This window comes from Opisthocomus hoazin, chromosome 8 (genome assembly GCF_030867145.1).
Source record: "Opisthocomus hoazin isolate bOpiHoa1 chromosome 8, bOpiHoa1.hap1, whole genome shotgun sequence".
Taxonomy (NCBI): Eukaryota; Metazoa; Chordata; class Aves; order Opisthocomiformes; family Opisthocomidae; genus Opisthocomus; species Opisthocomus hoazin.
In genome coordinates, this window is record NC_134421.1 from 43,412,016 (window position 1) to 43,438,617 (window position 26,602).

General features: G+C 38.3%; 1 protein-coding gene across 5 annotated transcripts in view; it reads right to left on the minus strand.

Annotated features, from left to right (window-relative positions):
* Window positions 1-26,602, minus strand: part of DOCK4 (dedicator of cytokinesis 4) — a 263,237-nt gene that overhangs the window by 148,978 nt on the left and 87,657 nt on the right. For all 5 annotated transcript variants that reach the window (XM_075427729.1, XM_075427733.1, XM_075427730.1 and 2 more), the window contains 7 exons: window positions 22,333-22,416; window positions 21,262-21,302; window positions 18,773-18,828; window positions 16,723-16,819; window positions 11,939-12,087; window positions 10,484-10,568; window positions 8,666-8,817 (listed from right to left, as the gene is read on the minus strand). In XM_075427729.1, coding sequence (XP_075283844.1) covers window positions 8,666-8,817; window positions 10,484-10,568; window positions 11,939-12,087; window positions 16,723-16,819; window positions 18,773-18,828; window positions 21,262-21,302; window positions 22,333-22,416 — 664 coding nt within the window. The remainder of the gene's footprint in view (window positions 1-8,665; window positions 8,818-10,483; window positions 10,569-11,938; window positions 12,088-16,722; window positions 16,820-18,772; window positions 18,829-21,261; window positions 21,303-22,332; window positions 22,417-26,602) is intronic.

Below are 26,602 nucleotides of genomic sequence, written 5' to 3' on the forward strand. Positions count from 1 at the left end.
GGGGATTTAACTCTCTTCCAACCTCAATTATTCCATGATTTTGTGATTATGTGAAAGTACCACATAAAGGCTGCACAGACAGACAGCTGGGGTCATTTGGGTCTTTATGGAAATACGGTTCTTCACACATTCTTCTCCATCTTCCACCTCTGCGAGTTAGTAACTGCGACGCTACAACACTAATACTTGTATTTACTTGTCCTGAAGTTCCAAATTACTATAAACAACAAACTGTTCCTCACAACAACATGCATCATCATCTTCATTAGCCAGAAAGCTATCCATACAGAATTCTTCTCCTCTACTTTTTTAATAACTTCCATAGCCTTTCACTGAGTACACACCCTACAGTTTCACAAATACATACTCCATCTCCTTTGTGGTCCAGTGTTCAACATTGTTTAGAAGCAACAAAGAATTTAACTATTCCAGTCTCCTGCATTTCGAGCGCTGATGTCTGGAGCACCAATCCTACATAAACTAGATATCGAAACTCAAGTGTATCCCAACTACGTGCTTGAATCTTTGAGCTCTTGCTCAAGAGACCATAGGGATATCTTTGAAGAAACACATCTTGGGTTCTCAGTAGTGAGCCTTCTGCTTAATGGAAATGTATTATCAGCTTGATTCAAGAGGTATCCAAGCCCTTCCTTGCTGTTGTTCTATAACAGAACAGTTAACAATAGTCAGTTGTGTAAACTTTAGTTGGAGGGATGATTAAAAGTCAAGTTCTTTGAGCTGAGCTACAACAGAGAAGACCTCAGGATCGAAGATGCTGACAGAGGTTGCAAAAAAATGCCTTTAAACATTCCCTTACTATACCATATTCCTACAAGATTTTCATAGAATGAGGGGAGAGGCAAGTATCTTTTTCTTAAAGGGAGAAAAAGTGACATTACAGCTTTTTTCTGAAGAAAGCAAAAAATAAATTAGAACACAAAGCAGCGAATATTTTGACCAACAAAATGCAGACTTACAGCTTTCAGCAAATGATTTAATTGATATAAGGTAGTAACAGAACTGAAAGAAGAAAGGCATAAAAAGATTGATGATGTGTATGAATGTCACTAAAAAGGTGAGGTTGAGAGTACAACAAAGGAAGGGTAACCTTATTCTTTGATATGGTCTGGAGTTTACACAATCATTAAGCATATAACCAAAAGCTCACAACATAGAAAATGTAGGTTGTTTTCACTGGCCTTGGATAAACAGCCTCTTTGTGCTGCTTAAGAATCTGTGCTCATTTGAGGGCAATATTCTAGTTACAAACAAGGTTGTTCAAGGTGATAGGAAAAGGAGGATTAGCATGCCAACTTATCTCTGCTCCTCACACAGATGGGGCCAGAGGCATCAATCATTTGTGATAAGACGTTCATATCATATTGACACAGACACAATGTGTATATCAGCGAAAGAAAATCTTACCGCACTCCATCTTTCTGAAGTGCTGCCTCGAAATTGTCCTATTAATAACATTGCTATTTGGAAAAAAATATAACATTAAGAAAACAGTTTAGAAAAGACACTGCTACACAAGAACTGTGTGTAACATTGCAGATTTAAGAAAAATAATTTCTACAGCAGTTTGTTGGCATAATGCAGAGGCACAAACTCTACATAATTATAAAGGTCAGCAAAGCAGCTGGGACTTTGGACAGGCGATAATGCAGCATTTTTATGCATACTTAATGACAATAACAGGGGCCGCAGTCTGAATTGAACAAATGTAGGCAGCAGGCTTAATACCCCCCATTCTTTTTTTCATAATACACTGACTAGTGCTGTTGGTGTTTTCAAAATTCACTAAAAAAAAAAAAGGCAAGATCTCTGGATAGCAATATGCTACAAATATAAATACGGTCTTATAGCATCTACTCTGGAAAGGCAGGTATTTCAGAGAACATTGGGATATTTGATTTTTTGAACATAGTCATCTGGTAAACACCTTTGGGGTTTTGTTTTTTGTAACAGTAGAATATTGCTGTGCCAAGAAATAAAGTTAACAGTCTCAGTGAATAATGCATGTTGTCTAGAAAACAGATAAGCTGTTACTTTGTCCCTTGCAACTTGTTAAACTGGTTCTATTAAAAGCTGGTGAGATCTTTCCAGGATCTGATAAAAAAAATCATTGTATTTTTGATTAAAGGATTGGTGTTCTTAGAGCTCCAGTGTAAATGGGGGCTACGCTAAGGTCACCACTACTGCAAACTGCTGTATTGGGTAAATAATACGAGTACATGTGGGAAAAAAGCACGTACTATCATAAAATGTCTTTTATTTCTCTTAAAATCTGCGACTACAAAATTGTTAACTGTGTAATCTGTTGAAGTACTTACTATTGGCTTTGTAAGTGTGATCTAACTGCAGGAAAAGAGGTTCATTTCATTAACTTTTGTGCTGGTAAGAGAAGATATCCCCAAAGCAAACACTCATCACCACACTGTTTGGTACTCTAAATGTTGGGGATCCAAGCACCTACATATTCCAACTTTACACTACTCACTACAATAGATCTATAAAGCAGTTAACAAAGAGCATCAGAACACATAATCGTTGCACTCTGATGAAATGTTGAAAACACACATTTCCAGTCTTCCTCAGGGGCTCTAACAATGTTCTATCTTTTACCTAGTTTAAATTTAGTTGTTTTCTCACAAGTGCATCTCACATAAATGCAGTTGATTTAAGGTGTCTATAATCTCTTTTAACTCTGAAGCTGTTTTTGCAATGTGATTGTAATGGCTAAAAAAAAAAAATCTGTTAACTCCCAAAGTAAACAATTATGTAAATATAACTGAGTTACTCCATGTATTACAGGATTTTTACCCCCATTCAAACTACAATCCTGTAGTAGCCATCTTACATAACACTATTTTACAAACATGATCAGGTTGGTTTGAATCAGGTGTTCGCTTTTGAAGAAAATCTTCTGATCGTCTCCACATTTTGATTCACAACCCAGAACAGTCTAAGCTAGTGAACTGGATATCATCTTCATAAAACTGAACCGGCACATATGCTCTTGCCACTCAGTTCACACAATCACAGAGTTAGCCCAAAGTAAAAACCTTAAAACATTTACACATGTTAACATTGTGTTTAGCATGCACTACTGCTCTACAAACCCACTCTACATGGCTGGCACTGCTTGCTGAAACAGACAGCAGTCCTAGACTTTCAAACTGTTCATCTAGTTATAAAAAAGTTAGATTATATTAAAACAAAACATCAAAGCTCAGTACTAGATTGGTAAGTCCAATTTTTCTGTTCTCAAACATTTGTTGAGCGTGCCAGAGTCAAGGAACAGATTTTATAAAAGCATTTCTTAACAACACTAATTAACTACCGTCTGGACTCTCAATAGATGAGACAATATACTTTAGAAACAGACTAAGATGTTGTGCAATTCTAAGTAGCCAGTAAAAGCTCAGCAATGGCCAAGAAAACAGGACTGAACTGAAAGACAAAAAAAAGTCGAGAGAAGATGTGATCATGGACCTTTTTCATTTTCCAGTTACAGTAACAACCCTGCTCTGCAGCTGCGTATAATAAAAATTTTGCCTTTGGACTCTAATAGTGTAATTTGTTCTACAAGTTAAAGTGTTATCAAAAAACCTTTTTACCTTTTAAGAAAGTAACAAAAACTTCAGAACACACAAAACAGGGCTTGTGACCTTAACAGAAATAAAAGAGGAATGTAAGGTTAGAAGACGTAATAGTGCATAAACCAAAGAATTTTACTGGGACAAGCCGTATGGCTGTACCATGTTAAAGCACTGCCATCCACACACTTGCTCTATCCCACTTAAGGGCTGTTACTGTTTTAAGAAAACTGCAAAGCAGAAAGAAGGGAAAGCAAATGGAACAACACAGAAGAACACACTAGGGAAAACTCTAGGAATCCTCAGGAGCTGACTTCAGATGATTATTGTTAATTTAAGTAATAGTAAAAATTATTCCTAGCAGCTAGTTTAGCTAGAAAATAGAGACATACACATATACAGTCAAGTGAAATTAGTATGCACCAGACAAATAGAAAATGGATAATTTGCAACTGTAGTCTTAATGCATGAAGTGCATAAGCATGTCACCACTCTGATTTAAATACCTGACAAATACTGACAGTTTTCTTGCTTCCAGACAGGAATTAGAATATTCATGTCTGAAAAAGCCTTTTAAAGCGTGAAGACACACATTAGACAATTATATCAACATAGAAAGTCCACAAAGTAATATTATTACTGTTTATTAACAACAATTATAGTCAAAAATAAACCCGTATTATATTATTACACCTACCTTAATACAACAGAACTGATATTATTGTGGATGCTAACAAAATTAGAAACAGTTATTTTTAATAGCAATTTCTAGCAACAAAAAAAGTCTGGAGAAAACCACAGTCCTACACTGTCCCAAACAAATGGCAAGTAATCACAAAAGAACATTAGCCTCTAGCTCACTAAAGTTGACAGAAAACATCCCTGCTGCCCAAAGTGGGTGCTGGTCCCACTAAGTTAGGCTCAAGTGATGCATCACAGCTGCTATCAATCTAGTGAAATCTTTCATTAGGAAGTCTGAGGTCAAAAAGAACCACAAGTATCACACTGATTTCTTTCTGTCACTATCTGATACCAGGTTTCTTCTCTGAGCAAGTCACTAATTCATTTCAACATCAAAGTTTTTCACATCTCACCTGGAAAACACATTATCTATTTGTTAGTACATGCTGGGAAAATTATGAGCATTTATCCATGCTTTTAAGATGAAAAATTATTTAATTGAGAATCTAGTTATAAATTTACTTAGTTTTCCTTTTATTCAAAGCACTAAAGGAATACTAAGGCACATTATCAAAACCACAATAATGGTTTAATGGATTTATGGCTTTAATTTCCATCTCTTACTTATTTTTAAAGGTGCTATCCTAGAAATGCACTGATATGTTACATGATGAGAGCACAAATTTATATGTTAAATTAGAAGAATATTCTTTAAACATGTACATTGCCTACCACAACATAACAACAGAAGACACACAGACCATGCTTTCTTTTCTACCAAAAGAATTTCAATATATACTGAAGCAACAGTAGTAAATTTGTACATATATATATACCATTTATTTTTGATGCATCTACTCCAAATCCTTTGCAAATATTTTAAGAGCAAATTCAGAGTGCTTTTCCTTATGGATTCCACTCTGAGGGGTTAATGTCAAGAAGTCAGATAACTAATATTATCTATATTCTTTATCAATTCAGCATCAACTCTTTCTGAATTTGAAGGATCAAACTTTATTGAGAACTGAAGTAACGAAACAGAAAACAAAAGAGAAATAGGATGGATTCAGCTCAAAATTACTTCCACAGGCTACGCTGAGTAGCGCTTTAACTAATACAGTCTATGGATTCTAAAGAGCTATCCAACATGCCCTAAAGAAGACGCAGACATTTCACCAGCTGAATCACTTTCTAGGTTCCACTGACTATAACTAGGTCTCTGTAGACTGTAACAGGAGCCTAAAGATGCAATTCACACAAAGATCTTTAGATGTCTTTGGAGCTGGATTCCAATCCTAAAATCCATTTATTCTTCATTAAATCTTCTAAAAAATAAAAAGAAAATGCTAAGCAATGGCATATATCTTAATCCTGGCATCTCACATGTGCCTACAGACAGATACTTTCATCTACTCAGATTCCAGAGCCTGATGGCATCCCCTCGTCACTCTCTCGGTTTCAGCTTTTTCAACATGTTGAGAGGTTTCTGTTTGTTTCTTGGGAGGTGGTTTTGTTGTTGTGGGCCAGTATGTTTGCCTGTTTTGCAGATAGTTGCAAACTAACTTCACCAAGTTCTTCTTGTCACTCCCCCCATGCCCTAGAAGGCAGTTTCAATTCACAGCAACTCGTTTCTTCAAAGTTAGCCAGTAATCGCATGAGGAAGTTCACCATAATAAAGCAGCTCCAAACAGACACTGGAGTCAGGAATCAATAACTAGAGGTCAGATCACAGCAGGCACGTGACAAACAGCTCTAGTATTTGTGCTTTCATGTGAACATGAAATCCAATCCATTTGCTTTCATGCCACTGCTACTGCCATAACCTTGTTTTCAGCAATCCATAACACCCAAATTGTTTTCTGTCAGGGTCTGAAGCTCTCACCTAAATCTATCACCTGCTGTGGCATTCACTGGAGTGAACAAAAGCTGTGCCCTGATGTACATTTAACTCTCAGAAATGACAGTAAACTGCACTTTTGTGATTTATGTCCAATGTGTAGGCCAGAATGAAGTGTCAGTATTTAGCTACTAACCCTGTAACAATAGTTGCTTACACATGATTTCATTAACAACAAAAATCTATCTACTCAGTATAATCTTCCTTCAAAACACTGGTTCGTTATGTTGCCCAACTACAAAGCACAGACAGAATTTTGTCAAATTGAGCACAAATTCCACACGGTTCCCAAAATTCCTATTGCTATATGTAAGACAACAACTAGGACACAGTAGTGGCTTTGTATGCATTTTGAGTTATGCTTTTTACCCTAATAACAGGCTTAGAGCAGTAGCTTATATTTTGTTTCATGTATTTGTGAGCTGTCTTATCAAAAGTGTTTTTTGTTTTGAAGTCTAGTCTTTTATTTCTCTAGTGGCCACTCTTCAAGCAGATGATGTTTGTTGCCTCCAGAACACATTCTTTCCATCATGAGGAGAGCAGAGAAGAATACAGCGGCAAATAAGCAGCAGTAAATTACAAATGTGAGCTTTCTGACCAGAATGGGATCTCCCACTGTACTGGGTTTCTATGGCAAGGTTTCGGCAGCAGGGCGGGGGCGGAGGGGGGGGGAGTTCTGCTACAGGATTGGCCAAGGCTGAGCCCATCAGCGGTGGTGGTAGTGCCTCTGGGGTAACATAGTTAAAAAGGGGAAAAAGTTGCTGCGCAACACTAAATGCAGCTGGAGAGAGGAGTGAGACCCTGTGAGAGAAACAATTCTGCAGACACCAAGGTCAGTGAAGAAGAACAGGGGAGAAGGTGCTCCAAGCACCAGAGCAGAGATTCCCCTGCAGCTCATGGAGGAGAAGACCATGGTGAGGCAGGCTGTCCCCCTGCACTCCATGGAGGTCCATGGTGGAGCAAATATCTACCTGCAGCACGGGGAGGACCCCATGCCGGAGCAGGCAGAGGTGCCCGAAGGAGGTTGTGACCCCATGTGAAATCTGCACTAAAGCAGACTCCAGGGCAAGACCTGTGGATTCATGGAGAGAGGAGCCCACGCCGGAGCAGGTTTGCTGGCAGGGCTTGTGACCCCATGTGGGACCCACGCTGGAGAAGCCTGTTCCTGAAGGACTGCACCCACTGGTAAAGGATCCATGCTGAAGTAGTTCGTGGAGAACCCTCTCCTGATGGATGGACCCCATACTGGAGTAGGGGAGGAGTGTGAGGAGTCCTCCCCCTGAGGAGGAAGGAGCAGCAAAGACAACATGCGATGAACTGACTGCAACTCCCATTCCGTCCTCCTGCTCTGCTTGTGGGGACAAGGTGGAGAAAACTGGGAGTGAAGTTGAGCCCGAGAAGAAAAGAAGGGTGGGGGAAGGTGTTTTTAACATTTGATTTTATTTCTCTTTACCCTTCTGTGATGTGATGGGGAAAATTAATTTTATTTATTACCAAAGTCGAGCCTGTTTTGCCTGTGACTGATTGTTGGCGAATGATCACTCCCTGTCTTTATCTCAGCCGACGAACCTGTATTTTCTCTCCCCGTCCTGCTGAGCAGGGGAGTGACAGCGCGGCTTTGGTGGGCCCCTGGTGTCCAGCCAGGGCCAGCCCACCACACCCATCACCACTGCACAAGCATTTAATGGTTCAATCTCTCTGACATATTCTTCAAACAGAACTCACAAAGTTCTTGCACTAACTCTGCTCTCCTCCTGTGCTTGTATTTATTACATGCATTGTGGTTCTGCTACTGTTCATTCCCACGTTCTCTCTCTCAGCCAGAAATGTGCTGGGAGTAGAAGTAATTACTGAATATTTAAAAATTCAAAGGTTATCAGGGCTCTCACTGAATTTAAGCTTGTGGACAAAGAGAAAATGAATGGTTCCAGGATCAGCTCGCAGATGAAAAAAAGAGGCTGAACAAACCCTGAGTGGATGTGAGATTGGGTTTAACTGTTTCATTGAACAACAGGCACCTCCTCACTGAAGTACAGGCTCCTTTTATAAAAAGACTCTTAATTCACTAACTAAGGGCAGCCCTCCAGTATCGTGTACCTCAAATATTACAGAGCAAGCAACAGTTCTAGGTTTTGAACGTGCACTGATTAGGAGAGAGGAAAACAGAGATACTGAAAAATGACCTTTAGGTCACAGAACTAACATTCTGTATGCGTATACGTATATATGTTCCTACAGAAACAAAACCAACCAAAAGCTGAAATAGGTTTAAATAATGTATATTTCTCCATCTTGTTTGCCTAAAATGATACTACAAACTAGTAAGTATAGAAACTGAATTTCAAAAGGAAGCAAAAACTTATCCTGAATCAAGACTATGTTCTGCTTGTTTATAAACATGAAATGTGTTACGTAGATCAAAAATACAGCGTATATTGAAAAAACTTCTGTAATATCATTACTCCTGTGAAAAATCAGGTGATACCTGATGGGCCGATTTTCTTTACTATCAAAGAGTGAAAAGATTACTTCCAGTTCCTCTCCCAGATTGGAGCACATTAGACTCTTCATCTGAACAAAAAGATGGTGGTTGCTAGCTGGTACTGGTGTGTCTTTTTTTCGATGACGATGCTCCATCTAAAAATACCACAAAGAACATAGCAGCCAGTTTGAATTAATCATAAAAATATCAAAACAAAAAGTAGTAAAAAACATAATATTGAACTACTTTCTTAATCCCAATTTTTGAGTTTTTATTTCAGTATTAACTTGTAATCTTGCTTTTCTTTTTTTATTATTTTTTGGTATCTGAGGAGAACACAAGGAAAATAGTTTTGCAGTGTTACACTGCATCATAATTATCTCTAGAAGAAAAACAGTAACCTCTAGAAATTTACCATTTTTCTACTTTGAAAATCCTAAGTCACTTCACAGATATGTGCTGTAACAATACAGTATTTCACAGCTGGTTTAAATAGTTAATGATCTGATACTCCAGTATTCAAACAACAAAAAATGCTTTTGCAGAAGACTAAATACCAGTATTTCCAAATGGAAAAAGATCATGTCCATATTTTATAGCCTTTGGCAGACTACTATATAGAAGCTGCTAAATTCTCTTGATTTGACTTCACAGTTTATATCATCACCATTTTAATCACCCACTAAGAGTAAGACAATACTATTTATTTCTTACATTGTACCAAAAATAATTTTAAATAGCAATCTTTTTAAGCTACTTCGTCTTCAAATAGAGGTTATCTTGGGCTTTTTTTTCCTCTTTATTTTTGAAAGTGTACTCCATGAGTACCATTACTAGTTTTCTGGGTTACTCTTTCTCTGTATGTTTCTTCTGATGATTAACAATTCTTCACTGTATTTCATCTAGTGCTTCAAGAGGACTTCTTAAGATTGCACATGACTTTGAAACTGCTCAAAGGTATACCGATTCCAGCATGCAGAAACCACTATTTAGCTTGACATTACAAGTTATCAACATAATTAGTTAAAAATTATCAAAAATATATTATAATTTCAGCTCCACAGAAAACTGTACCAATTAAATTTTTGCTTTATTCTATATTTAAATACAAAAGTTAACATAAATAAAATTTAGTTTAAATAAAAGCTTAGTCTTATGCAAGTAAGGCTCAGAACTGTATCTGTAACAGCTACAGCATTTGAATAAGAGACAAAGCCCACATAAATGAATTGGCAAGTTTTCTTTGACCTCACTGGAGATTAAATCAGATTTAGAAATATCAGTGCCAGTTTTAGTAAATCAAGATGGGCTTTTATACCCAAACGACAGCTATTCTATGCAGTTTAACTGCTATTCACATTAATGTTTTAGAAAAGACCAATAGCCCAGTATGATTAATTGTGGCAATACTTGGACCATGAGTATATTATTGTATTTCCACAAATCTTATCTAACAAGACCCATGGGCCAGGTAAAGCTCTAATGAAAAAGAGTCTCATAAGCTTTTATTGATGATTAAATTCACGTTAACAGTCACAATTTTAACAACATATCAGAAAAGAAAATTTTTAACAAATAACATGTAAAATTAGTATGTGTGCATACATAAATTTGTTCTCAAATCAAAGCATCTCATACAGATGTAGATATGACAGAACTGTTCAAAAGATAACTTCTTTCCTCATGGTAGAACTCATTACATTATGAAATGCCAGTTTCTTTGATAAAAAAAAAGTACTTTTGGTTAAGTACAAGAAAGCTGCCATCAAAAAATCAGCATGCCATTTGATAGCAAAAGTACTGAGTATTACGTTCACATACCAGTCTATAGAGCTCTGTAATGCTGATCTCTTCAGGATCCACCATAGCATATTCTTTTCTCGGAACTAAGTCAAGTCCCAGTTGTCTACATGAGAAATAGAATAATAGTAAGTAGTTTCTACATAAAAAGGAAAGAAATTAACTCACTGTTTCTATTTATATTTAACAGAAATATTCCAACAAATAATATACATGTTAATTGGTACTCTACAGTTGGTTTTGGTTTAATGTATTTTGGCTGTATTCACCATTCACGGGTATTTCCTCCCCTTTCTTCACTTTGTAACATTAACAGTATACGTTTTTCCACAATTTTTAAATCTTCTTCACATTGTGGAGAAGGTACAATGGATATTGTCCTTTGTACTATTGTGGAAATTGTACAATGTGAATTGCACTAGTATTGTCAATTTGAATGACAACCATGGAAAAGAAGATAAAAAAAAAATCCATTAAATGCCAAAACAGCTTATTTTTAATTTGGACTGGAAGACAAAGCTGCTTGGCTGTATCCCTTGAATAATGAAACAAACTTAAATCAACAGGACTAAAATTTATTTTTAGCACAGCAGCAAGCAGTAAAGATTAAGAACATATATGGGGCAGTCATGCTGAATTTAGGAAAACTTGAAAGATTAGAAAGTTTTTTAAAAATAAGTTTTTAAAGAGTAGGAACTGACCACTTCAAAAACCATCACAATTCCATTCGGTTAGCACAAAATTCTCAGCAGAAAGTTAATCATACACAGTTAATCACCGTTCTTCCATGATGTTAGGTGTTCAGGCTTTCAGACAGCAGTAGATACATAAACCTCTCAAATTCAGTTAATTCTACTATTGAATATTGCTGCATTTAGCCAGAGATCAACTGAATAAATACAGGCTAAAGAAAAGATTCTGGAAATGGCACCCAAATGCCAAAAGGTATTTTAACTTTTCTCGCTTTTTTTAAAAAAAAGTAAGACTATATAATTTGCGTTAGCTCTTATTTGTTATTCAGATACAAGAAAGATGCAGGGCGTAGTAGCAAGATGTATGTTACAGATATCCAAGCAGGAACTGAATTGTGTGACGTACGTTAAAAAGGAAGCCATGTCAACCAGTACAGTTTCAGATAAGACAACAGAGCTATGCTAACTGTGTCACACAGGAATCTGGCCAGGTGTGTTTTAAAAAGATGTACAAGGATGCTGCAGATATTCCAGTGCAATTCTCTTGCAGACAATATCACAGCTATGTAAAATAAACTGAGAGAAAAAAGCAAAATAAAATGACAAGTCATTTCTCACCGTTAAAACATAGTGGACAGAAAGACAATGAAGGAGAACGTCTATTTTAAACAACCCGTAACACCTGTCAGAAATTTGTTCCTTATTTCATCATTCTACAGTGAGCCTAAAGCTGTGGTATTATAACTAGAATACACTATTTTCATTTATTATTATATTTACTCACTCGTTGCCCCAATCCAGACGAGCAGTGATGTGACGCTTGACATCCTTCATTCGATCATGGGTGAGATGGCCAACAAGGACCTGCCTTCGCAGGTCTAGGATTTCATTCATTATGTGCCACAGTCGGTGAAAGAGATCCCCCTCATTCCTCTGCAAGATAAAAATATAATTGCCTTTACATCAACTGTATAAGCTGAAAGTCCTAATAAATACAGATATGGTGGGGAAATAAAGAAAATTCCTTCCTTATTCTCCTAATTAGTCTTTCTTCTCCCCATCGTACTGTGACCATTTTACCTGCATGCACACGTGTGTGCACGCACATACAAAATCATTTCAGGGCTTACCATAGACCCTGTCTTTGCACCGCATTCACTTCAAAATTTCACTCCAAATCCTTATGTCTCATGTTAACACAGTCTAATTTTTATCACCAAAACTGAACAAAAAAATATTGTTTCATGCCTTAGCACTGTTTTATTCCAAGAGCATGTTTATTCTGTGCTGCTGTCTCATCCAAACTGAGTATGTGATCAAGTAATTCAAGACTATTTGAACTCACACACATAAGGGGGTGAAAAGGCAACAGCTCTGAGCATTAATCGTCTTCTAACTTACTCGTTCATAGATATAACTGTACACGCGACTGTCTAACCATAAATAAATAGTATCACATAGACAGAATCTTGTCCAGACAGTTGTTCTTCATCTAACTGTGAAGTAGGAGAACTTACGTGAATACGATTGCTTTTTAAACGTCATACTCCTACTCTAATTATATAACAGTTAAGGACATAAACAATTTCCCATAACAGCTTCCTCCGAAACAGAAGTTCCTTTAACTCTTCCTTCACCAATTCTAAGTGGTTTTACATGATACAGCCTAAGAAACTTTAGCTTAAGGAAATTACTGCAACCTCCATTTAAGTTATGCATCACGCAAAGTTGAAAAAACATTCCTATTCAGATTTGTTCTGCTATTTCTTGTCAAAATACCCTAAGCCCATTTCCTTTTTCCTTCTTCCTATGAACAAATGGCGTAAAAAAAAGTTCAGCTACTTCTGCTGTATAATTGCAATGAAAAGCTGAAATACTCTTAAAAGTACCATTACTCTCTGTCAATAACTTTTACATTCCATGGTCTCTGTGATTTAATAAATATGCTCTTTTTATTTCACATTCACCCACTTCATAAGCTCACTAAAACAGGCACTAATTTATTGTTGGTCTTCGCTTTCTGTCTGTTAAAAAAGAAAGCCAGAGTATTTGGAATACGCAGTAACAACAGCAGCGAAGACCAAAATTGCAAAAAAAAACCCAACCAATAATTAGTAAGAATGATAGGAATATATGAACGTTATTAGTAAAAGAAAACAAAACAGGGAGCTGAACAGGGAGCCTTTGCTGGGATTCAGGAAAAAAAGGAGGGTCTACCACCTATGGAAGAAAGGGCAGGCGACACAAGAGGAGTACAGGGGTCTCGTTAAGTCGTGCAGAGAGGAAATTGGAAAGGCAGGAGCCCAGCTAGAACTCAGGCTGGCCACTGTTGTCAGGGACAACAAATAATGTTTTTACAAATACATCAACAACAAGAAGAGGGCCAAGGAGAATCTCTATCCCTTACTGGATGCAAGGGGGAACATTGCCAACCAGGATGAGGAAAACGATGAGGTACTTAATGCCTTCTCGCCTCAGTCTTACATAGCCAGACCAGTTATTCCCAGGGTATTCAGCCCCCAGTGCTGGAAGACAGGGATGGAGAACAGAATAAACCTCCCATAATCCAGGAGGAAGCAGTTAATGACCTGCTATGCCACCTGGATGCTTACAAGTCTATGAGGTCAGATGGGATCCACCCAAGAGTGCTGAGGGAACTGGCAGAGGGGCTGGCCAAGCCACTCTCCATCATCTATCAGCAGTTCTGGCTAACAGGGAAGGTCCCAGTTGGCTGGAGGATCACCAATGTGACACCCACCTACAAGAAGAGCCGGAAGAAGGATCTGGGTAACTACATGCCTGTCAGCCTGACCTCAGTGCCGGGGAAGATTATGGAGCGATTGCTCCTGAGTGCGCTCACCAGGCATGTGAAGGACAACCAGGGGATCAGGCCAATCCAGCATTGGTACATGAAAGGCAGGTCCTACTTGACCAATCTGATCTTCTATGACCAGGTGACATGCCTAGTGGATGAAGGAAAGGCTATGGATGTTATCTACCTGGACTTTACTAAGACCTTTGACACTGTTCCCCACAGTATCCTCCTGGAGAAACTAGCTGCCCATGGTTTGGATGGGTGTACACTTTGCTGGATAAAGAACCAGCTGAATGGCCAAGTGCAGAGAGTGGTGGTGAATGGAGTTAAATTCCATTAGTGGCCAGTCACAAGTGGTGCTCCCCAGGGCTCAGTTTTGGGTCGGGTCTTGTTTAACATCTTTATCAATGTTGATAAAGATGAGGGGATTCAGTGCTCCCTTGGTAAGTTTGCAGATGACACTAAGCTGGGTGGGAGTGTCTATCTGCTTGAGGGTAGGAAGGCTCTGCAGAGGGATCTCGACAGGCTGGATCGATGGGCCGAGGCCAGCTGTATGAATTTCAACAAGGCCAAATGATGGGTCCTGCACTTGGGTCACAACCACCCCATGCAACACTACAGGCTTGGGGAGGAGTGGCTGGAAAGCTGCCTGGAAGAAAAAGACCTAGGGCTGTTGGTCAACAGCCAGCTGAACATGAGCCAGCAGCGTGTCCAGGTGGCCAAGAAGGACAACAGCATCCTGGCTTGTATCAGGAATCGTGTGGCCAGCAGCAGTAGGAAGGTGATCGTGCCCCTGTATTCGGCACTGGTGAGGCAGCACCTCGAATACTGTGTTCAGTTTTGGGCCCCTCATTACAAGAAGGACATTGAGTTGCTGGAGCATGTCCAGAGAAGAGCAACAAGGCTGGTGAGGGGTCTGGAGAACAAGTCTTATGAGGAGCGGCTGAGGGAACTGGGATTGTTTAGTCTGGAGAAGAGGCAACAGAGGAGAGACCTTATCACTAACTACCTGAAAGGAGGTTGTAGTGAAGCGGGTGTTGGTGTCTTTTCCCAGGTAACTAGCAATAGGACGAGAGACAATGGCCTCAAGTTGCATCAGGGGAGGTTTAGATTGGATATTCAGAAAAATTTCTTTCCTGAAAGAGTGGTTAGACATTAGAACAGGCTGCCCAGGGAGGTGGTGGAGTCATCATCTCTGGAGGTGTTTAAAAAATGTGTAGCTGTGGCACTTCAGCACATGGTTTAGCAGGCATGGTTGTGTTGGCTTTACAGTTGGACATGATGATCTTAGAGGTCTTTTCCAACCTTAATGATTCTATGAAAAAAATGGTCATACAAACAGCCGCTGAATCAGGAGCAAGACACAAAAAAGACTTTATAGGAATGCTATAGAGAACTAGGCCGACAGTCTGTTTTCACAGTTGTCCATCAGATACTAGCGTATAAAAATTTAATTTCTACACATCAAACACTAATTCAGGTGCCTCTGTCACAGTGAAAAAGTGAGTCACTGGTCTGAAAACTCTGAAAAGAATGTGAGATTGCAGCGAGTTCATAGGAGACATGGGAGTGAAAAATAATCTAGGGAGCTTGCATCCAAAATCCTACTGATACTGCACAACATTTAGATAAAGTAGAATAACCCTGCATCTGTATGATATATATAATAGAGTAAGAGCTGCTTAATGGAGCAGTGACTCAGAACAATACTATAAATGGGAAACCATCATGCGGCTGAGTTTGGAAAAGATTCCTCTACGCAAAATGTTTGCCTACCCTAGTCAAAAAAAAAAAAAGAGAACACAAAACACTTTTATTGATATAATCTTTGCTTCAACTGAAGTTTTTAAGGGAGGTAATTACAGAATTGCAGAGGCCACATTTAGAGAGTGAGCACAACAGAGCGATGGAGTGATAAATGGATATTATAGAAATAACACACACCACGGGTGATCTTTCAGAAAGAAAGAATAGTGGCTTATTGCTACTTTGTGTATGGTGCTCACACAACTGCTACTGGAATACTGTATCCAGTTCTTAGCCCAGAAAAGCAAGAGAAAATACAACCTGAGTTCAAAAAACAGGAATTGTTAAGGCTAAAAAACATGATTTAATGTGAAATTTGAGAAGATGAATTACTAAGATAGTTAAACAGAAAGCTAAGACTAAGTATCTATTAAACTGGAACAATTTCATCAAGTGACATTCTGTTCACTATTGCTAATCGAGAACCACCCCGCAGCCTCCCTCGGCTATGAGGACTCAACAGCTGGCATCTCTTGATCTCTGTGTCATACACAAAGATCCTGGTCAAATAACATGGGCACATCTCAGCATCTGTGAGTATGTGAATGTGATAGGAAATAAAAACATATAAGAAAATGAGTATAAATAAAATTTACTGGCTGATTTTCATTATTATACTGTATTTCTATATGTTAATAAAAAAGCAACATTGTTTGTTGTGCTTATTTCCAACACTTCAGTTTAGCAGACAAAACGAATCCTTAGATCCAATGGCTACACGATGAAGCTGGACAAGACTCAGTCAATAAGTTGCTTAAATTTAGCAGCAGTAGTCGTCAATGATTGGAACAAATTAAGAGATGTATTTAGTCCATAAGTAGAATCATTAAAAAACAACCTGAAAGCATTTTTCTGAAATATATACTTAAACTAAGCTAGAGCATCTCAACAACGGTGCATCTTCTGAGTTCACATTAAATCAAAGAAACGTTATTCAAGGTACTTGCCACATAGAGTTGTTTCCACATCGTTCCCCAGTCTCTTAAAGTTGATGTCATTTCTGTAATAACAGAATCTTCTGTTGGAATAACCATTTCAAATTGTCTGTAACATGCAGAAGAACACATGATATTACACAAGCATTACAAAATCCATTACCATTACTAATATAAAGACTTCCTCCTGCCAACAGTGACGTCTATCAACCTACACAAGTGCTCCTTTAGCACATGACACTTCCTCTGTATATCTCATTTAATCCCCATTGAAAAGTCTTGAGTGAAAATAATTCAATCGTCATGGAAAGTCTTGGTCTTAGAGAAGTCAAGTTGAGTTTTTTTACTATGAGATAAGAACCTCAAAAACTACTTTCACAGGAGAGTAATTCCCACAGTTTCCAAAGGGATCTTGCCTCTTTAGCTTAGACTCCAAATCAGTGATTGTTGCCACTCCTTTTCACATCTCTGTTTACGTAAATAAGACAGAAAATGCCATTCCTTCAGCTGAAAGGATATAAAAACTCCAAAGAAAACTAGTACAGTATGAGTGAGTTCTGGTCTGTTTGATGCTGGCCAATAAAAAGCTGGGTTGGCTTGGTCAGGACCAAACTCTCCACCACACCATAACTTTAGACACCACCATCACTACCACTCCGTTCTCACACACAGTACGTTTCAAAGCTTTGCATTCATGCCTGGATTACTTTTCTCATTGTATCACTTGTCTCTTACCAAGCTGACACAACAGTGCGACAGCCCCTGGCTGTGATGCATTGTAGGGCACATGGCCTGAATGGGAAATGCAGGCTAATGAAGAAAACAGAGGCAAAGTTTGAAGTCCCTGCAAATACTGTCATGGTGTCTGCTAAGAAATATTATTCCATCTTTAAGCTTTGATTTATTGTGATGGTTTACAACAATTGTATTTCACTGAACCCTCAATTTTATCTACAACCTCTTTTAAAGGAGAAAGAATCCTAGGGCATGACAAACCACATGGGGCTTGAATGCCATAGCAAACACCAGAGTGTTTAACAGTAACATGGAGCCATTTTCACCTGTGGGAATGAGGCTTTTTTTTTTTTAATATGATTACAGTCTTCATGATTATTTTTGCCCATCATGAATCATTGACCTTCTACTCACCTATTCACACTCCCAAAATAAAGGTCACCTACACCTGATGTTTAGGCATCTGTCTATGATGAGAAATGTCTTTACCTAAACAGTTTCAAACTGTTATGGATCAGCTCCCCATCAATAAATCTAAACAAATTATACAATGTGAATACTCCCAGATCAAGTAAAACTGGAAAAACCTGTGTTGAACCAAGATCACTCACAAATAAAAATTTTAAAAGTGATATTGTCAAGGTAAGTATTACATCTAAAAAAAAAAAAATTTAAATCAGTGTTTCTTTTAGTCAGAACATTTGAGTTCCAAAACAAGTTTTTTTAATCTGGTTTTAACCAATTGCTCTGTTTTTTATTAACTCTTCTAAAAATGAAAAGAGATCAATTTTTGTCAAAAGTAAATATAGGTTTCTTTATCACCTGGAGGAAAGAAGGAAGGGAAACAACTTCTCTATTCGTTTACAGTTTTAGTGAAAACTTCTGCCACTGAATTGATACAGTATTTCACCATTTTTTTGTAAAATGCTAGCTGTTTGCCATGGTACAGCTGCTGTCCTCAAAGAAAAAAACGAATCTTAAACAGCAGGTTAATAGCCAGCCTCTATACAGAATGACTTCTTCTAACTAAAGCAATACCTTTCCCAAGGAACACTTGACAACATGCAATCGTTTTCTCCTTCCTCTAGACCATACAGCCCGATATTCTCAGTTACGCTCCATGTCTTTTCAGAATATGTCACTCCAATTTTATGACCACGCACAAGTATCAGGTTAGCTAAGGACAACCATTTCAAGTTCTGCGGCAGTAAGCTGAAGTTAAGATATTACCGCATAACGGTATCACCACTTTACCTTATAAGCAAAAGATCTTTGGTACAAGCAACTGAACAGGTTTAAATACTTGAATGCAGAACATTTCACCTACCCTTTGTTCTTAACACACGCATTTTTCAAGTGAATGTAGTTGGATGGAAATATACCCTGAAAAATAAAATAATTTAGGTAAAAAAAAAAGCTTCCCTTACATGAGTTTGAAGTATCATTTAGTACCACTTAATACACAAATGTGTGCTGAATTATAAAGTCCTCCAAATAATTACCAAAAAACATGTGCAAAAAAAAAGAAGGCAATATATACTCAGTTTAGATCCAACGAAAACTAAGAATACCATATTCAGTAGAGTCTAAATCCTCCAATACTTCAGAAAAATAGAAGATAAACACATGTAGAACATGTAGAAGATTGCTTGAGAGCTCACTTATCCTAGATGTTTTTATCAATTATTCCCACCAACGGACCAGTTGTGGGGTAACATTTTGGTAACGTCTTACCAAAAGCACCTAAAAAAAAAATCTTCAGAAGGGATTTTCAAAATAAAGCAAAATAAATGAAGTTCATAAAGTTCAATAAAAAAACAGTTAAGTTAACAAAGAAAGTAAAAATAAAGTTTTATTTGGTGGCTATTCTGCTCTGCAGTGCATGGGAAAGCCGTGGTAGATGCCTACCAAAGAGCCTCAGTGTCCTGACAGGAGTGGTCCTTTCTAGTTATCTAAGGGCTCTCCACAGTTCCTTTGAACGGACAGCAATGCTGCCACAGTCTTACTGCTCTTACAGCACACCAATCTCCGTAACTCAGAATAATAAGCAAAATGAAGCAAGTCAGCTTCAAGCTTCCAGCTGGGAACGTAACACGCTACTGCTCATTACATAATGTATGGAGGGAAAATATACATATGTTGTCTTTAAAATAAGCACAGCTGCATACAGCTCTCCTTTGTGATGATGGTGCCCCATTGTCTTTTAGCACAGATGTTAGGCCTTCGACAAAAACGCATCTACTATGTAGAGGCCACTGCCCTTGTAAATGCTCCTACTCCTCTGTGATGTGAAGTAGTTCAGGAGAGCATCTCCCAAGGACAGCAAGATGTACAGCCGTGCACTCGTAACGATGTGCCAGAAAACAGGACAGCTGCCTATGCACGCTTACTGCACAGCAGTTGCTACAGATAACTTCTCCGAGTGCCGAAGACGGCAGAGTAACAAGGGAAGAATCTTGACAGAGCAATACCAATAACAAGTGGAGTTACAAGGTGCTTTTATTATTTTACTTATGGAGCGACACCCTTCAAAAATCCAACTCGGAAAACTGTTTGCATTCACACTAGGAAAGCAGAAAATATATATCTCATTTCTTCACACATCAAGTCATGTTTAGAAAACCTATTCATAACTTCTATCAACACATTTGACAGACCACAAAGCAAGACTGACAGCAAGCATGTGGTGAGAATTCCAACAAAAGACACAGAAGATGCAATAACAAATCCCAACTGCTCATGTCTTATAAATCAAATTGCAATATAAATCACTGAAGTCAAAGTAGTTAACATCAGATTAGACTCTGTGGCTAAATTTATTGTTTGCATTGTCCTTCCATATAAAGTAAAGGAAATTTATGCGAGCAGAGACTGCAGGCCTAGGCACTAAAGCCAATGACTTATGGTATGAGCCCCTAGAAACCTTTGAAATGAACGTCTATGTGCCCTGTTTCGCAGCTGAAGATGTTTCAAAATGAAGTGAGGAAAAAAAAGACCAAAGCTTACAATATGGGTAAAAAGAGCAACAGAGGATGTAAGATCTTTCTTCAATGGCTTTAATAAGATCAAAAACCTCTAGTAATGTGTTGAGTAAAAAAAAAGCCAATCTTGAAATGCTTTCCCATATGAAAAACAAAATCTTTACAGTCACAGAGGCAAGTCAATAGGAAAGATTAAGAAAATAGGAAGACAAGTAAGATAGGTAAAGCTTAAACATATTCAACATCAACAAACAATGAAATATTAATTTCATATTTCATGTTTGAATGCAGAAAAGTATCAGTGAAGTCTGGTTTAGAGTAGTATCAGCTATAGTACTATACAAATCAAAAACAACACATCAAAGAAAAATAAAGTGAACCATATATTTTACATGACAATACGTATCTTTTATTCACTTGATACTCTGCATGTGGCTCCTATAAACTAGCTGTCTCCACTGGCTGCTCTAAATTATAACATCAAGAAAAATAGGCATAGTCTAAACAACTTTTCCAACAACATTTACAGTTTATATTCTCAGTAGTCTTTTCCCTTTAACTTAGCTTCCTCTGAGATCACAATCTAAAAATCTGATATAAAAGAAAATTCACTAGAGCCTTGGGTTTGTAAAGCATATCATCCAAATACATAGGAGAATTTCAGAAGTGCAATCTAACATCCAAATCTAATTAAAGTAATATCAGTAATACACTTAACACTACACTCTAGTTCTCTTTTAAGAGTAAATATCATGTATTTACATGAAGACTATAAAGTCTTAAAAAGTAAACACACATTTTTGCCAAAGAATGCAAAACTGCAATTGACCTTTACCTTAACATTGGGGTTTTTTAAGGCAAATCCTCTGTACCATCCTGTGAAGAAAGAACATTTTGCTTTTTAAAGGATGCAAATCACTTCCATATGTAAGACAGATTTCATCTTTCACTTCTGGAGAGATATGACAATTATAAAGTGCTGTCAGACTGCACTCATTTAAAAGACTTTCTATACAATGAAAGGCATTTTTGTTTAAACCAGCTGATATTCAGATGATTTAATTCACACAATTTCAGGAATTACTCTTTAACCCTGTACCCTCGAATGTTTCTAACACTGTAACCCAGGCATATAGCATACTGCACTAGACACCACACCAGACAAAAAGGGGAAATGGTTCCATATTCACTGTAAACATTTACAAATAGTTTTTGGACTTCATGTTCTAAACCTATCAACCACATTGCTATACAAAATTCATAATATATCTGATTCAAAAGAACAGATCCTATGCCTTCTGTAAGAAAATTTCTTACAAGGTTAACAGTGTATAATCCTGATATGAAACCAAAGAATACCTATATAATCCTAAATGAAAAAAAAAAACATATTGACAAAGCTTTAGGTCATGTATTAAGGAGGCAGGTTATGAAAAAAAAAGCAACTTTATTTCTCTTACACTAATAACTGACATTTGCTAAAATCATATTGGTATTCTCTACCTCAGAACACAGGCAGAAGAGAATGTTTACACTGCTTTAAGATTTAAACTTATGACTCTGAATTAATTTGAAAGGGTCTTAATGGTACCAGCCAGGCTTCCCTTGGAAATACCGAGAAAACATAAGAATCACCATGAGAACTCCTTGCTGTTTTAACTGTTATCCACTATGAATATTTATTAAACAGAGAGATTAAATAAAAATGAACTGCAAATTAATTGTTTGAGGGATCAGAGCTCATTGGAATTGTGGAAAAATAAAAAAAAAAAAAATGAAGAGGTCAGAACGTGTTACTTTGACTTAAAAAATGTGTTAATTTAAGAAAATAAATAAGTAGTAATGGGGTTCAAATCAACAGTATACGAAAGTTCACTATCTCTGGAATTCCAACCTGTGAACTCACCATCACACTTCTCTAATATTTGAACGGTGTCTCCAATCTCCAGTGATAGGCCATGTGGGACTGTCCCTCGAAAACCAGCTATTACTGAAAAAGATAATACATTTCAATTGTTTACAACATGATAATATAAATCATTATTCCTCTTGTTAACAATAATAGTATATTAACAGGCAAAGTTAAGTGTTAGAACAAACAGGCTTAATGAATTTTAATAAGCTGTGGAAACAATCAGAGCTTAAGCCACTTCTATGACCAGAAAATTTAAAATACAGAACTTGGAAAAAACCCAAAACACCCGCGGACCTACTATACCTGAATGGGAATCTTGTACTGGAGAACATTGTGAGCTAGACCATAACTACCCTGAAGGACAGAAACTGTTTTATTCCAAATGCTCCCGCTAACACTTATCAGATCTCAGAATTTTGCAAGCTAAAAGAGCCAATATCATTGCTGTCATCTCTACCACCCACACACCACAAAAGGAAGACCTTATTTCACCCTCACTCAATGGATGCTATAGACCCAACACTCCACGTAATCCCAAATGTGAGGAAATGGTTACGGGGTGGAGACCAGTAAAGCGTGCTGTTCACTGAAATACGTGAAGTGCACAAAGTCTCCCCTGCAGCCTTCCCGAAGCCAGCGAAGCCCAGGCCACAAGCTCAGGCTGGGACAACAGTGACAGAAATGGGCTTCCCTTGCTGGAGATAAAGCACACCTCGGAAACAAAACATCCACCAGAGCAGTGATGTTCCCAAATACATACAATGGCCAAATTTTAAGTCTTCTATTGTTATTGCTAAGAAAACAGCCAGCTGCTTTTTTTTTTTCCACTCAGAACCAAAATATTGTACTCAAAAGCCACTCCAAATGCTCATTCCTACAAATGCTAAAAATCCATTAGCATGCTAGATAGCAATTCAGCTGCTCAACCCTGTGCTTACTGTATTTGAAATTCTGAATTAAAATATTGCCTAATTCAAGGTCTTGAGACCAAGCAATAGTGATTTTGATTCTCTGTATTGTAACATACTTTTGGAGCTTCATTTTGAAGGGGAAGAGGAAGACGGTTTTATACCAGTATCACCAGGGCATGATGCACAAAATTACTTAGTGGCCTAACAGCAGTCTTGCTGCTGTCAAATGCCTATCCACTTAGACTGGAAAAGCCAAATATTACAGCAAAGAAAAAAAAGAAAAAACACCAACTCAGAGGCGTGAGAAGAAATCTTCACACGTAAAAGCCAAAAGGGTGCAGATACGCATCTAAAGTAACTGCTCTTCCACCAAAGGACCTGCAAGATTTTGAGTCACAACAATCCATTTTGGCAGCTCATGCCTGCTGTCCGAGGTGTCTCCCGCCACAGGCTCACACACAATGTAACCTGTCATCCACCGCCTGTGTTTGTCCCATTGCTCGTCAAAGGCAGCAGGAGAGATTAGCTGTCACAGCAACCGTGAAAACTGAAAATTCATTTATGAATCTTTGCCAGAAAGTTCCAGATTTTAAGAGTAAACCAACAGGGTATGGTTCATACTGTGGGATGGTACGTATAAAAATGTACAAAGCAGATTTTTGCAAAATCTTTCTTCAGAATCTGAAGGCTTCAGAACTCACTGAATTCTATCATCACTTCAATCGTCGCTAAGTCATCACTGTGCTTAACCCTTGGTCTTTATTTACCCCTTTGAAAAAAGCCCGTGAGATTATGTGCCTGGTCAGTCCCTAAGAGTTTGATATGACATGTGACCAGCATTTGCAGCACTGAGCTTCCCCCCTGCCCGACCCCTCGGCCAAGGCATGTGTATTGAGTCAATCTCTACTCATTTTGGTGCTCCTCCTACTCTCCAAGGTATTTACACAGAACTAAAATACCCCGAGATAAGCATTATGAAATAAAAAGAGCTACTTTAGTTCCCCCACGACAATCAAGTACGCTGCTTTTTAAGAGGGTTAGTTGCAAGACAGCATTTGTACATTGAAAAAGTTTGTCTGAGAGCTGAAAACTGAGAACTTCAATTAATTCTTATACAAAGATCTAAAAATTAAAACAGCTTACTAACTATGAACAGATTAAAATAAAAACAAAAATCCCTGAATATCAATACAATGTATATCTAAATTCCTCTGTGGCACTAGAATGACAGGAGTCATTCTGGTCACCTTTCTAGCTTGCAAGAAGCAAAACTGAAATATGAAGTCTGCTAAAATAGCACCTACAGCCATTGAAACAAAATTAAGGAATTAACAGAAGCAGCATGCAAAACCAAACCAAACCTTTGTGTTACTACACCTGTGAGATGTCTTATTTTTAAACTCCATGAGATAAAACAAATGACAGTAATTTTCTCCGTAAGAGCCAAGATATCCTGTCACACTGTTATGATCTGACTTTGCTGTGACATTCAGTTTTTATTATTTAGTTACTAGAACTATTAAACATCTTTTTTATTTTTTTTTTTTAAGAGAAGTTTAAAAAAGAAACTTTTAGGACAAAAAAAAAAAAGATTGAAATCTGACATGGTGTAGAAAATAGCTTCAATTCGTTTTAGAGCACATATGGAAGAACAAAGTCATACCTTGAAATACCTTCTAGAAGGATAGCCTGCAGAGTACCAGAAAAAGAAAGAGACAAGGGCATCACCTCTACCACTGAGCCCATCCACCTGCAAAACTCGGGCTGGATTCTTGTGGAGGTCTTGCAGTGAGGTCAGGCTCAAAAGAAGCAGCCCGTGGTCTTCAGTTATGCCGTTCAAAACAAAAGAAAGTGCACTGCAGAGCAGCAGAGAATTTAATGCAAAGCACAGGAATCCACACATACACTTACCATATAAATGTTTAGTCGGCTAACCTTCTACTAATTAAGTCACGTTACAGAACTGGGACCAAGACAGAAGGCATGTGTCTTTTCAGTTTATCTGTGGAGTATATACATAAGCAGACCACAAGGAGGATAACAACGAAGTCATGGAAGGAGGTAGTTACAGTTCCACCAGAGGAGATCCCAGGGCTCAGTGGTTCAGCTAGGCCACAGGGTTCTCAACCAAGTCATAATACAAACCTGATGTACTGAACCTCCTGCCCTTTCCTCCAATGACCACATTGTTCTGCAACACTTTGCAGATGGTCTTTAATTCTTTCTCCTAATAGTAGTAAGTACATAATTCATAAGCCACGGTTACTACAAAGTTAAGGTGTTCTCAACCTAACTTGAGAGCAGTACACATTTATCATACTCATAGAACTGGACTTTTCATATCTACAACATTCAACCAGCCATGTGCATCAATTGTGTACCATTTTCCTTCTTATAACAACAGTAGCTGGTGTGGTTATCAACTTCTCTCACTGCAACTGGATAGCAGAGACCTTAAAACAGGAGGATGGACAGGAGAAGAGAAATCCACTGCGAATATAGCTCACCTACCAATACCTGCAGTCTTTGCAGATGTGCTGTCCACATGCACATCCCCAGGAAGCGAAGTACCAAAAGCACTTACATAACATAAGTAACATACAGTTACTAAGTAACATACAGTTACTTAGGCGGGAGTAACTATGACTCTCTTAAGACGGGATCATAGTTACTAGCTGGGCTGAGCCGCAGATGTCACACCTCCACGCGGTCCCGCCGGATGCCCTACTGGGTAACCGAGTTGACTTCTGCCCCAGCGGGAGTTATGGTTACTTCCTCCCTATCGAACGGCCTCACCAACCGATCGATAGTAGCTAAAACCGGTGAAATAAACTCTCGGCATCGACCGTGTTCGTGCCTTGAGCCTCTGCCCACGAGTGGTTAGTTGGGCAAAACCAAATCTGGCTAGAGGGCGGCTTTATTTGGTATGACGATACCCTCAAACTTAAACTGGATTGTGGCAATAAGATCTTGTGGCCATTGGTGCCACTGTGGCCATTGGTGCCACTGACGGTCAGTGAAAGAGGGAACGGAATGGTATAGAGCGGTTTGGAGTTTGTGAGCCCGGGATTTGAACTCGGGAGTCCGAACTCGGGAATGTACGGTGTGTTGGAGTTTGTGAGCTCGGGATTTGAACTCGAGAGTCCGAACTCGGGAATGTACGGTGTGTTTGGGAACGGAATGGTATAGTGCCGGTTGGAGTTTGTGAGCTCAGGATTTGAACTCGGGAGTCCGAACTCGGGAATGTGTGTTTGACTCTTTCGCTGCTGTCCCCAATGTTGTACCCCCCTGCTGAACCAATAAAGAGAAAAGACGAGATGATGAGATATAGTGGGACTTTCCCCCACCCA